General features: G+C 36.7%; 1 protein-coding gene across 2 annotated transcripts; it reads left to right on the top strand.

Annotated features, from left to right (window-relative positions):
- Positions 1 to 220: 220 nt before the first annotated feature.
- On the top strand, positions 221 to 13,664 carry LOC148956350 (uncharacterized). Of its 2 annotated transcripts, none has more exons than XM_089106562.1 (3): positions 221 to 334; positions 7,621 to 7,758; positions 13,200 to 13,664. In XM_089106562.1, exons 1-3 carry the CDS (start codon positions 299 to 301, stop codon positions 13,614 to 13,616), a joined length of 591 nt encoding a protein of 196 aa, XP_088962688.1. In that variant the 5' UTR covers positions 221 to 298; the 3' UTR covers positions 13,617 to 13,664. The 2 variants fall into 2 exon arrangements, with proteins under 2 accessions (XP_088962688.1, XP_088962766.1); XM_089106640.1 differs by lacking the exon at positions 221 to 334 and adding an exon at positions 2,128 to 2,267.
- The last annotated feature ends 541 nt before the right edge of the window (positions 13,665 to 14,205 follow it).

Raw genomic sequence — 14,205 nt, 5'->3', positions numbered from 1 at the left:
TTGTAGTCAACAAGGAAGTTTATAGACTAAGGTAGCCTCAATTAATACAAACAACTAGGGAAACAAACGTGTTTGTATTAATCTGTGACGTTTTATATTCATTTGTCTTGGTTGAATTTCCTTGGAGTAATGATTCTTGGAGTGTTTCAATTTTCAATTTTAGTTCTAGTGATCATATGTTTTATTGTACCTCTCATTTTTCTCTTTACATGGGATTTGCTGAAGTTATATCAGGGACATCTCTTTCAATGCCTTTTTTCTCCGGAGCAGATTTTAACCCTCAGAGGAAACATTTTAAATGCGCCTCGGGCGTTCCCGTTCATGGATGGCAAAGGTATTTTTCTTGATGTTGTTTTTATAAGCTTTAAATGTTAACTAAGTAACATATTATATAGGTGTTAGGACGTGGCCAAAAGAAGAAAACACTCAACAATTTGACTCCATTTCACCCTTGGTTAATTCCACTTTTAATTAGACCTGCTTAGCGGAAAGCCTGTTTAAGAGAAGCATATTGAGAATGCTCTTTCATCATTTATTGACGTCATTATTATTGAGATGATTGAAGTCATATTTCAACGGTTATCCCTCTATCCAGGCGTTTAATTTGTTAGAAAGTCATCTTCATGATTAAAAAAAGCTTGAATAATTAAACAAGATTCTTTCCTAAAAGAGAAATCTATCAAGGGAAGCAACTACCCCTCTTATTGATACTACACCCAAGGGCATATCCAGTTTTTTTTTTTTTGCTGGGGCGGGGAGTTACAAATAAACTTAAGAAAACAGGAAAAAGTCGTTTATATGCAATTTCCTTACGTCTTTACGAATCGAAAAAAAAATCGGGTGGTTATAAAAACAAAACAAAAAAAAACTTGGAGTTATTAAGCACTGAGATATGCCTTTATCGCTGCTGGTGAAGTTAACCCTTGATGGAAATGCTATTGGTCAAGAGGAAGAGATGCAGGGTGAAGTGACTTCTTATTTTGCCTTAGTTGTCCAACTCGCATTTAATTTATTACTCCACTCGACATTTCACAATATAATTTTCGATGTTTAAAAGGACCCTGTTCCAAGTCATTTGTGCCTGGACGGTAACTGGTCGAAGTTTTTCGATTAGAGTCAAATTTAAGAGAATCTTGTCTTTTAGAACCAGATTTAATGTCCAGTCGAGCTCGTTAATATATTCTCTTAATACTTCTGATTCCTCTGATGAAATTAGTTGATAAGTATTTTGTGAGTGGTCCCCCCCCCCTCCTACTTGTGGCCAGGTTTTAATCCTCTCGAGTTGAGTAAGAAAATTGCTGCCTTTCAGTGCGATGGACTGAAGTTAGCTGCCTTTCGGCCATGACGGATTAGCATTTGCTGCCAGCCCAAAGTGGAGCAATTGGTGCAAGATAACGTAAAAAAAAACAAGGGGCTTTTTGAGCCTCATATGACAAAAGGCTACTTTTGACTGCATGTGTAGTTCCAAATGTTGCAAAATTTAGCATGGTTATAAAGGTTTCTAATAAGGAATTTGGGGCTATGAAAAAAAAACTAATACCTTTACGTGTACGACGACTAGGATCATATAACGTACTGAATTTTGCAGTGCTGAAGTCAAAATGAACTATTTTACCAGTAAAACGAATTTTCAGGGAGTTGATCAAAATTAACTGACATAACAATTCATGCTAAGATGGAGCACCTTTAATAACATGTATTTTTCAATTTAAAAGAAAGACGAATCAAACTTCACCGCTCTAGTTCGGAAGACAAAAAAAGCCTTAATCACAGCTACGTAGCGGGTGCTATTTGTCGCCCTGCGCTGAAACATTAAAACAGCAGAAGTGGAGACAAATAGCATACCAAATACGCACACAGGGAACATAAAAATCTTAAATTCATCTTGTAGTCTCTTTGCGTCGCCTTGTCAAACCTATGAATTACAAAAAACAAACTCACCAAACTTCACATACTTGATATTCATGCGATAAATGCTATGCAATTAAGTTCATTTTTTTGTTTAGTTTTAAATGCCTGCTTATGTGTACGTGTTTTTTTTTGTCAAATCACCGGGTCGGTAGTTATATAAATCAAAAGGCAGCTAACCATGAAAGGTTTTACTTAAGTAATTAACCTTAAAGCTTTATCAAATCGTACACGTCATATCATATGTAAAAAAGTCACTGATTTTCCGCAGAGCCTGAAAGTGAAAACTTTGCCACGTTTGTTAGTTATTTTTGGAGTTTTGGTCACTTTGGATAAGAATAAGGATGCATGTTGTGCTTGTATGTTGCCTTCAATTTTTGTAGGCTCATTAAGGATTGTGCAATGTCCGACTGTGTCAATCCTAATTTAATACTTGTATAAAAAATACTCATTCTTATACTACTACTACTACTAACAGCTCACCGCAGCACCAAGCCGCCTAAGGCCGACAGTTTTAATTTATTTATAGTTGAATTTCATTATTTACTTGAAAGTAATTCCTTCGAGTTTTAATACAAAATTTGAAAAGAACTACGTATTCTAAAGAGTTAAAGAGACTGAGTCACAAGTTCGAACTTTCAGGTGTAATGGACTTTAGAGGTACAGTTGGGGGGGGGGGGGGGCCGCCCCCCAAACCCACCGCTTTTGCAGCCTTTAAAGAAAAAAACAAGTTCTTTAAACTGAAAGTAAGGCGCGACATTAAAACTTAAAACGAGCAGAAATTATTCCGTATATGAAAGGGGTTGTCCCCTCCTCAACGCCTCGCTCTTTACGCTAAAGTTTTTTATTGTTCAACAAAAATAGAGTTGTGAGAAAGTCAAACTTTAGCGTAAAGAGCGAGGCGTTGAGGAGGGGACAGCCCCTCCAAATAATTTCTGCACGTTTTTGTACAGTTTATAACTTATTATTGCTTGACTAACTGTTAGCTGATCGGGTCAGGAGTTAAAGTTGGGGGGCTGCCGCCCCCCAAACCCCCCGCTTTTGAAGATTCTTTTGTTAAGGCTTTTAATTCCTGAATAGCCTACTCAAATCAAATGCACATTAAGACTTTCTTTTTTCAACTTTTCTTCGAGCATGTGGGTATACGGCATGTTATCAAAGCAGTGGAGACTTACCTGTAAGCTGAAGGCCGACTGTGATATTCTTCTGGAGACGCCTGTTAAGCCGAAGGATTTAATAGATTGGATTTTAAAAAAACTGAGTTTCTTTTTTTAACTTTAAATTTAACAGATACTGCTTTAAATTCAATATATAAGAAATTTACTCTGACGAGGAATCAAACCCCGGAGTTCCGCCTCACAGACAGGTATACTGACCACTGTACTATCAGAGACTTCTTCAGTCATTTTTATTCGCTGGCGAACAGAAAAAAACCCAACGGTTTTTTTGTCAAAGTCTCTTCTGGGAAAGAGCTGGAGTTTTTGGAAGCTTGCAGTCGGTCTTGTCAGGTTAAGAGGACTAGTTTTATCTAATTTAATAATGTAATACTATGCTTTTAGGAATTTCAGAACTTAACATGGGCTCTTATAGGAAAACGAGGTTTTTCGTAAATGTAAGTTCGGGGGATAATTTTTTCAGTCTAAAAATATCAAAAGGCCCTAACAGGTCAAATTCTGCTTCGAATGAGTCCTCATTCACCCGGATCCGTTGCCAACTGTGGCCTGTAGGCCTGGCTAAAAAAAGTAAGGTTTTTCGTAAATGTAAATTCGGGGGATAATTTTTTCGGTCTGAAAATATCAGAAGTAGCCCTAACAGGTCGGATTCCGCTTCGAATGAGTCCTCATTCACCCGGATCCGTTGCCAACTGTGGCCTGTAGGCGTGGCTAAAAAAAACAACTTGATATTTGGTTTTTAGAAAACAGGGGAGGATTGATCGGATTGAACTGAAATTTTGAGGATAAGCTCCCAGGCCCTAGGAAAGCTTATTCTCTAAATTTCAGCTCAATCGAGCAACGTTAAAGGGGGCTTTGATGGGAAAAATTAACATGAGCTCTTATAGGAAAACGAGATTTTTCGTAAATGTAAATTCGGGGGATAATTTTTTCGGTCTGAAAACTCCCCACTCTCTAATAGGTCGAATTCCGCTTCGAATGAGTCCTTATTCACCCGGATCCGTTGCAAACTGTGACCTGTAGGCGTGTCAGATAAAAAAAATAATTTGATGAACATTAATTGGCTATATTTGGTTTTTGGAAAACAGGGAAGGAGGGATCGGATTGAGCTGAAATTTTGAGAATAAGCTCCCAGGCCCTAGAAAAGCTTATCCTCTAAATTTCAGCCCGATCGAACAACGTTAAGGGGGGGGGGCTGTGGTGGGAGGGTCAAAACTTCCGGCTCACTTTCCTCCATGAAGATAAGTCGGAGGGGGGTGAAATTTTGCATGTTTCTTAGTTTGAGTTTAGGCTACAAAATGCGATCACCACCGTCTCTCTGCAAGCGCTAGGACCGGAAATCACTTAACATTGTGGTGGGTCGCCTCTTTAAAGAGGCACAAGTGTGCCTTCTTGATTAAAACCGTATAGAATTTCCAAAAGCTTATGATATCCATAATTTTGTTGCTAAGGTGTTGTTGTTTTTTTTTTTGTCATATTTGGGTATATTTCACTGTGACTAACTTCAGTTCTTTAGTGTGGTTGCTATAACATGAAGATTAAGTACCATAATTTCTATCATCATTTTGAAAATCTGCTTTCATTTTATTGTTTTGGCTTTATTGTCTTAACTTATGCTCCTGGCCTCCCCAGGCCAGTCAGCGTGTCCCCAGGTGGTGATAGGGGAACGTCCTACAGATATGTAGGCTACCTCCATAGGAGGCACGGACCAAGGGGGGACCGTGCCCATGGGGGTCCGTAATAGAAACTGGGGCACCCTCACCCGGGGTCATAAATACAGGCGGAGGAGGAAGAAAGCCCCTCAAGTGTACACTCAAAAGGGCCCACTGGTTTTTCCACAAGTCCCATTAGTTACAAATCTTCTCCCAGTAATGGGTTAAATTGCATGGTGATGCAGAACACCATCGCGGGAGGATAGTCTATAGGATTACATCTGCGACAGGGTGAAAGATCCAGATCTAAGGACAAAGATGCAAAGGGCTGCCTCGATCCTGTCGGGGTACCTGCAAGACTAGGGATCTTGCGGTCAACTCTATTTCCACTTGAGGAGTGGGACCCCTTGAGGAAATTACAGCCTAGTAAATGACACAGCATTCGCACGGGATTCCGACTAATGGACAATTCTTCTGGGCTTAGTATGCTTTGACGGACTTATTCTTCTAAGTATCAATATACAGCTTACAGTCAAAACTAGCATACTTAGGGTATAAACTCTGATAGTGATTCTTCAGAAGACTCTAGTGGCCTCTATAGGAACGCAGGGGATGCCATTTGAACCATCATTAAGAACAATGTAAAACTTTTCAACATATATCGAATACTAAAGGATTATTAAAATATTTATTCATCTGCCTTCTGGTCTGAGAAATTATAAAACTACAGGAAAAACTAATAAAATAATAGCACCTATTAAGATTAGCAGACTTGATGTAATTCATGGATACGTAATTCTGGCTATAAATCTCATAGCTCATTTTCAAATAGTCTTACAATGGACATTCTCCCAAGTTGTCAAAATTTTTTCAAGATATGCAAATAACGATCGTACGTAAAATCTTTAAAAATGTACTATCAGGGCAGAGGGAAAATGTAAGCTCCATTAGGTAAAACATTAAGGAGAGGGTAGGCCTTTAAATTTACGACATACAATGCAAATGGTGAAAGAAAGAATAATCATTAAAAAGAAGTTGCTTCTTTAATAATATCTTTTTCTCTTTTTGACGCTTTTTTCTCGTTATACTCCGTATCTCTTAGTCTGAAAGGGGTTTTGCAATATCGGCTGTCTGGAAAATTTGACTTTTTTTTAACCTCAAAACAAAGTAAAGCTAGCGTCAATTTATGCTTAAAAACTTAAAGAATGTACATCTTTATTGAGCAAAGACCAGTCATTCGTTAACGAGGGATCGTATATGTATGATGGCTAGGCGTCTCTCCCTGCAAAATTCTCCAGTGGAAAATCCCCCTCGGAAAAAATCGTCCCACATCCAAAATTGAGCAGTCAAAAGAAAAGTATGGCAAACAAAAATAATGGAGAAACAAAGGAATTTTGGAACATTTGATCTATTTTGCCAAAACTACAGAGCATACATAATCTAGAATATTCTATACTATAGAATATTCTAGACTATCATAAAAAACAGGTAGCCTACTATATAATCTATAGTATCTGTTTTTAAATGTTTATTTATTTTAATTTTTTTTGCGTTTCGGAGGATTGAATTATTATAGCAGAGTAAGATAAAGGTCAAAGAAAATAATTAGAAAGCATGAAATTAGCGGCAACTGTAGAATAGTTATTCTATGATGGAAGTGCACGGAGATAACAGGCGGGGGCTAAGAAGTACGAGTAATTTTAGTCTGGTATCGAGGAGAGGTGTCACTAGCTAAAATATATGGAGGGGGGGAGTGAATTGTGCTGATTGGCTTGTAATTTTAGCTGACTGATTTGGATGGCGTTGCTATTAAAATGAATTATTTTTTTCTTTATCGACTGAGACTGATTTTCCTTCATCAATTTTACATGATATATTTCCATCAGACCATTGGCCTTGATACAAAAAAATTATTCAGTAAAATGGTGGCCACTATTTACTGACTCAAATTTTTTAACCGACTGACTAAAATCGTTGCAAGAGGGGCTTCCATCTCCCACAAACGTGACACTCCTGATGACAACTATAGTACATGATACCAGTTCACTCCTTGTGATTGAGAACGTATTGACCAGGCGTGCATCCGATGCTTTGTGTGTTCTTGGTCGTAAAAAGAAGGAGAGTAAATACCTTTCTTATTATTCAACTCATTTGTGTGAATTGGAAGAAGAGGGTTAAAGAAAATGTATTTGTCGGAATGTTGGGAGGGGGGGACTTGTCATTTTTAAAATTTTTCTAATGAAAATCCCAGAAAAGGCATTAATAATGAATATACCCCCCCCCCCCCCCACAAAAAACGGTCCTTTTCAAAACCGATAGGGACGGTGTGGGAAAAAAATGTAGAGGGAAATTCTCCTCCCCCCCCCCACCATTGACAACATTGAGAGCACTGGCTTTTGAACTAGAGCACAATAGAGGCGCTGGTTTGTGTAGCTCGTAAGTGAATTTAGAGGCAAAATATGTGTAGCACCACATATGCGTGACCATACGATAGCTAGGAGATTCTACAGAAAATAGATTACTTAGCTGTAACGACAATTTGAAAAATCACAAAGAAGTACCTGTCAATCGAACAAGGGTAACTGCAGGTAAGTCTGTATGCTGTTGACTGCCTTTTCCGAATTCAAATTCCTCTTGTCATCTTCTTAAGGTACGGTAACTGATATAGCCATACAATCGCACTAACGGAATCGTTTCAGAAACAAACTATATACAGAACAAGAGGCGCAGGTGAAAGTCTACAGAAGAAAGAAACACAATAAGCTTATGACTGAATTGCTTACCTATGCCTTAACAAAGTCTCAATGTTAGTTTCTTTCCATAAATTGTGATCAGAAAAAGGTTATAATGGAAGCAAAGGCCCTCTTCAAGTGTTTCTTTTCTTTTAGATAGCAATTGCAATTGGCTATGCCCTGGGAAAACCTATTCAACAATCATGGGATACAGAGATCATAAAACAAATCAATACGATAAATGATGATGGATCCTATACATTTGGCTTTGAATCAGCCGATGGAACATTCAGGGTTTGTGAATTTTGAACAGCATTAGATCCAATAGAAATAAAATTAGTTTATTATCGTGCTCTACTCAGGTAATTCAAAGCTGCACATAAAGTAGCAAGGACAGTAAAAATGCAATTTTATTTTTAAAATTGGTCAAGCGGAAACTTTCACAACCATACATGTCTTACAAAATTAAGGAATTTCAGAAAGTTAATTTTTGATGAAAAAGACCTCCATATAGACCTCCTATGTTGTTTTAAAACTTAGCTGGTGCCAAGTTTGAAAATAAGGAACGTGTGTGAAAAATCAGCAGAAAATCAATTCTTTCAATTTCTATTTGCGTAAACAAGAAATAGCGTGTGGTTGATATTCTGAAAATCAAAATACGAATTATATTTGAAAGGCTGCAAGTGAAAAACATCGTTAAATTGCGGATCAGCTTCTGCCTATTTCGGTTTTATTTCACGGTACAGCATGGAAACACTGTCCAAAAAGATTTTGCGCAGAGCTTTTCACCAAAATATTCAACAGAAAACCAGCAACCAAATCAAAAATCATAGAAAATGCTGGTTTTAAGGTACGAATAAAGATAAGATGGAGCCAGGGGGGAAATGATGTTGCTGTTTTGATGTCCTTGGTGCTTTAAGAAACACACACACTAGCCAGATATAATGCAACTCAATATAAATACGCTAATATTGTTTCCAATCCGAGCCCAAAACTAAATGATAGTCGCATATTCTGTTAAATTAGAAGTGGTATGCAAAGACAGGTGTGCAGGAGCGCCCTCAAATATATATTTGTCCAACTTCTCCCGCATTTTCTATTATTTTTTGTAATATTTATGCTTTTATTCAAATTCTGGACTCTGAAAACAAAAATATTTATCCAACTCCCCAAAATCAATTCTTAACCTATGTGCCTACTTTTGTATAATTTTAGAAAAATTCATCACTGGAAAAAATGAAGCCTGTTTGATGTTTGAACTCGGATAGTGGGCAGTGTTTTAATCCTAATTCCCATCGTTTTTGTCTGTCTTCATGAAGAATATTTAGCTTGCAGACAACTCATACCAGTTATGTTAAGGCAAGTTTTCGGGACGTATCTCCAAGATTCAACTGACGACATACCCATTGAGTAGAACTAAAATTAGGCACAACAATTATTAGTAAGAAAAACGCACACTAGCGGGGGAAAAAAATGGACAACCATTTTCTTGCATTAATAGAACAAAGCCATAATTAGTAGGTCAATCTGGTCTGCCCTCTCCGCTCATTATAATATCCATTTTACCATGAAATTCTTTTTAAGCCACTTTTTCTGATTTGACCCCTCCCCCTAAAAGAGAAGGAGAAGGTCAAATCTGTATAAGACAGAAACTGTAACAAGAAAGGCTTATTGACGAATGCCTTCAATTACCTTGAAAGCTCAGGTATCCGGGTCTAATAATAAGTCAAAGATTTTCCGATTGCTTAATTTCCTTATTATTCGAATTACTCTTGAATTTTTATCACGCAGCTTTTAAAATATTTTATAGGACACGCTTCTAATCCTTAAGTTATAATGCACATAAATGCTATTGATTAAGAGTTGATCAAGGCATTAATTAGTCAATAGGATTCCTAGTCAATATGAATAGTCTCTAGGATCTTATATTTAAACTTAAAAACAAGGGTTCAATGAAAGTAAAGAGCGTGATTGAAAGTTAAAACGAACAGGAACTATCTTATATATGGAATGTTTATTTCTGAGTTTGTTCGAAAAGCAAACCGTCGAGGAATTTTGATCGGCATGCTCAACTAAATCAAAAGATACTATGTGCATTCAGATTTTCAAACAGGCGCATATTCAATATCTCAGGGCATGTTAAAGAGAAGTTAAAAAATGCTCGGTGGGCAACCAGTCCCCTTCCATACCTTTTTTAGGTGCAATCTCTCCATAGACTTCTGATCAAAACTATAGGATAGCAATCTTGTTCAAAATAGTTGAAAAGTCAAAAAACTATGCTTCCAAGGAGGACAAAAACCCCACAAAGCCCATGAGGAAAGTATTGCACGTTATATAAGTTGCATATTGTTTACACATAAGGCTGGCTATCAGGAAAAGAGAGTATGCATGATCCTGAGCCTCTAACGAAATATGTTACGAATATTTCTTTTATATTTACAACTTTATTTAATAAAAATAGAAATTACAGCGATATGAAATTTTGGATTTCTGTGTTTTCAGGAAATAATATCATTAAATATTGAATACCCAGTTTATTTTCATATAAGGTGTAGACAATTCATAAATCACACAATTTATAATCCTTGCCCCGGGGGACATTCCTGTGGGGGACATTCTTCCCTGGAGGCATAGCTAAAAGACCCTTTTGCTGGTTTGAACAAAATGACAATTACAAAATTTTGACCACTGTTGATGAGAACGGAAGAGCGATGTGAGGGAGGGGGTCTGTGGCTGCCCTCCGATCTCTTTTCAATGACCCATCAGCATACCTTGAACGTTTCAACCTAATTCCATCAGCCGTTCCGTAGATATTGTCGATATTTCCTTTTCACAGCCAGCAAGGACAAAGTGGGTTTTGATTTTGTTTGGCATCCCTCTTAACACTTCCTTTAAGTTTCACATTAATGCTGTAAGTTTTTATGAAAATACAGGATCAATTATACTCTCTTGTCTAAATAAAAAAAAATTCTTTATATGTTAACAATGGGCGATATTGTCGGCAATGTAAATGTGAAAAAAAAATGAAAAAACCAACCGAAAATTTAAAAGATGAATAAAATTTAATAAAAGCCAAAAATTGTAAGAATTAAAACCAAATACCTAACAACAATAAAAGTGAGTCATTCACCAATATCCGTGATTTGCAAAGAAATTAAAAATTGAACCACCTTCGACGGATACTAGCGAATAACTTAGAAATAATAGAAAAACATTCATTCACTCAAACCATGACGAAACAGCATTGAATGAGTTAGAGAGCTATGTGAGCTGATTCCTTTTTAATAATTAAATAAAAAAAACAAGTTTTTTTTAACTGAAAGTAAGGAGTGACATTAAAACTTAAAACGGACAGAAACTATTCCGTATATGAAAGGGGCTGCCCCTCCTCAACGCCTCGCTCTTTACGCTAAAGTTTTTTTTTATTGTTTTAAAAAATAAAGTTGTGAGACAGAGTCAAACTTTTTCAAATAAATTTCAATAGCTTCTCTGTAGTGCTGGATAATACCTATGTCATGTGAAATTAGGCTTGATTAAACAAAATAGTATGGTCTGGGTTTTCAAAAATGTGCTCAGCAACGGCAGGGTCAAAATTTTCTGTTTTTTCCGCTTTTTAAGTGTGTTATTAATTGAGGTAGAGTGCTGAGTTAGTCTATCCGTAAGTCACTGATCATTTCTTCCGATATACCAAAGACCACACGAACAAGGAATTATGTAAGCACTAGAGTTTTCACCTATCGGGATAGGGTCTTTACCTTGATAAATTTGGGAAATGATTATATTTTTTCCTTTCGCGCTGAAGAAGAGAGGCGTTTGTCCCCTCGAAATATACGCTTAGTTGTGTTATGTCAGTATTTTCATTTGGCCTTTAAAACCCCCATTTTTGCTCGTTTTTCTTTTTTATGTTATGTCAGGTCAATGTGGTTTAAGAAATTATCTCCAAAGTTTATAAGACCATTCCTTCCATATAAACCTTTTTCTGAAAAATGGGCAATTTGCATAACTTACAGGCTTGCCCAAGGGACTGGGGGAAGTTTCGTCAATCCCGGAAGCACAGTTTCCTGCACTTTGGAATATCTTGAACAAAATGAATACGAAATGAATAGTCTCAATTTTTTTCGGATACAACTGGGAAAAAGGCGTGTGGGGAGGGGTGGGGCTGGTTTGCCTCCGATCACTTATGAGTCTAAAAAAGGGCACGCGAAACTACTTGGCCCTTTCTGAAGTTTATAATACCACCCCTTCGATATAAATTGCCATAGGGACCTTCCCTACTGGCCTATGTTCCATTCTATCTCGACCAATCTATGTTTCTAATGTAAATGCTTGCTTAATTTTTCTAATGGTTAAACCTAAATCTAAAATTAACAAATCTACAAAGAGCCACGTTTTGACTCTACCTAAAAAAGAAGTCCCTTCACAGAATTTAAAAAAAAAAGAAAAAAACAGGCAGAGAAAAGAAAGAAAACTATGTTTATTTACCCCCATAAAAATCAAAATTCTATGAAACTTGCTTTTGACTTTTGAAATCGCCGGTCATTTTTCTTAAAAATCGCTCTTTCGATACCATTTTTTGAGACTCGGAATCCAAAGTAGAGAGCGGCTTGTTTTTTTTGTAAACTACCATAAGACTGTAGGATCACATTCGTGTCTCTGAGATCGTCAAGCATAAACTATTTTAAGCTTTCCTATGATGATATAAAATAAACAAAATGTTAGTTAAGGGGAAGGAAAATTGGAAAACATGCTAATCAAATATGAACCTTATAGGCTTACAAAAGGCTTAAAGGTGAAATATAAGGCTTGGTTTTACGCATAAGCATGAATCTTGAAATCAGGTTAAGCATAGGTATTTTGTCCGAGGACTACAACTTCTTTCATGTTACCGGCACTGCTTTCTCCTATCAATTTAATTCTGGTCCTCCAGCCAAGATGAGATGGAAACAGTATTTGTCGATTTATTTTATGATAGTTGTGCTGACCTACTTGTGCGTATCTAGAATAAAGCACCACTGTTAACACCATAGAATTCTACCACCGTATAATGAAATAACTCAAATCTTTAGTACCAATAAAACGCAGGAAGAAGATTAAAAACAAGTTCGAAAAAAAATACTGTGGAGTTATTCATTAAAAGGGGATGCAATGTAAATAAAAGAATATAGCCAGTTTGTTCTTTTTTTTCTTTTTACATTATTTAAGAGAAAACATAAATTCTTAAGGTGTATTATACTCCTGTTACACCTAACACCAGCTTAATTGATTTTTTTAAAATATTCTAGAATATAAATAGTAGGCTAGTTGAACTGCTCAGCTCACTCTTTTAAATCAGTTACAAGTTATAATCTAGCGTATTTCTGCAAGGTGGTAGCGAATCCCGCTGAAAAGATTTTCAGTCCACGGACCGACGCTGTGGAATTTTCAAGCCATGAGTAAAATATCTGTTATGACCTTGAAGTGTGAAAGTAGCAATTATTACTAATGCTGCCACAAAATTGTCACAATATTAAGCTGCTTGAGGTTAAAATACAAGGAAACACCCATTCCTAAAGTCCAGCCTGTTGACGTAGAGGGTTACATATTTTTAGAGCGGTGCAACTGTACAGCCTTTGACTATTTGACCGAATGATTATGTATTTGTTTTTACTGTTGATGTTTATTTTTTGTTGAATAAATATGTCTGTTTAGTTATCCTTCTTTCAAACAGGAAATTAATGAACATAAATATTTTATAGGTTGAAACCAGAGATGAATATGGTATAGTGAAAGGACGCTATGGATTTTATGATGATCAAGGATCTCTCAGGGTTTTGGAGTACTCCACGGGTAATGGGGGCTTCGTCGCTTTTGGTGACCATCTTCCGATTCAGCCTTACCATAAGGAAGTGATATCTTCTAGTTTACGTTCAAAAGAAAACACTTCTTCTCCTTTCCTCCAAGTTGAACGCCAAGAGAATTACGATGCACAAAATAGCAGCCGTGAAAAAATCCTCTCTAGTGATCTAGACGCAGCTCATGATCAAGCTCTTCAGTCGTTATTCGAGAAAAAAATAGATGATAAAGATGTATTGATTTTAGAAAGGCAAGTTGAGAAGCAGCAGAGGGTTGGACTCCAAGAAACTCCGTCATTAAACCCGTCAGACGTCTACTAAATCTGATAACATTTTATAATAGACAATTAAATGTACCCTTATGCTGTACTTTTTTCTGGTTGCGAAAACTTTCTAAAGCTGAAAACTACAAAGAAATAGTAGAAATAAGTCCTCTTGGACCGTAAATGATTAGTTATCAAAATAGGTTCAACTATTTTTCTTCTGGTACAAGATAAATCAGAGGCAACGCTATAGCGTTGCCTTTAGTAAAGGCCATACGGCTCCAATGTTTTCTCATTTATGTAATATTTTTTTTTCCCAGAGGCACTTCATATGGAAGGGGTAGTCGTATAAACTTCAAAGGGGGCTCATTTGATTGGAAATCGGGAGTTCTAGTTCCCTTTTTAAGGGTCAAAAGTGATTGGAAGGCAATGAACACCCCTTCAACGCCAACCATTTCCCCAAACACATCCAATCAAAATTTTGAGATAGTCATTTTTTTCTACGTAGTTGATTTCCAGATAGAAATTATGTTTTTGAGGAGGACACTCCCCCACGGTTGTAAGTTATACCCTGGGGGCATATAAACTTTTTAAAGAAAGCTTTGTCGTAGAAACTTCAAAAAGGGCTCATTCCATTGGAAATTCAA

The sequence above is a fragment of the Artemia sp. Qi Xiang Cuo genome, chromosome 1, assembly GCF_049724085.1.
Source record: "Artemia sp. Qi Xiang Cuo chromosome 1, ASM4972408v1, whole genome shotgun sequence".
NCBI classification, from domain to species: domain Eukaryota; kingdom Metazoa; phylum Arthropoda; class Branchiopoda; order Anostraca; family Artemiidae; genus Artemia; species Artemia sp. Qi Xiang Cuo.
The sequence above is the reverse complement of the archived record's forward strand: the minus strand, read 5'-3'. Positions and strand labels throughout refer to the sequence as shown.

Coding starts and splice junctions, on each gene's coding strand:
- LOC148956350 (XM_089106562.1), top strand. CDS start 299: ATGCGCCTCGGGCGTTCCCGTTCATGGATGGCAAAG. Junction 335..7,620: donor CCCGTTCATGGATGGCAAAG/GTATTTTTCTTG, acceptor CTTTTCTTTTAG/ATAGCAATTGCAATTGGCTA. Junction 7,759..13,199: donor CAGCCGATGGAACATTCAGG/GTTTGTGAATTT, acceptor AATATTTTATAG/GTTGAAACCAGAGATGAATA.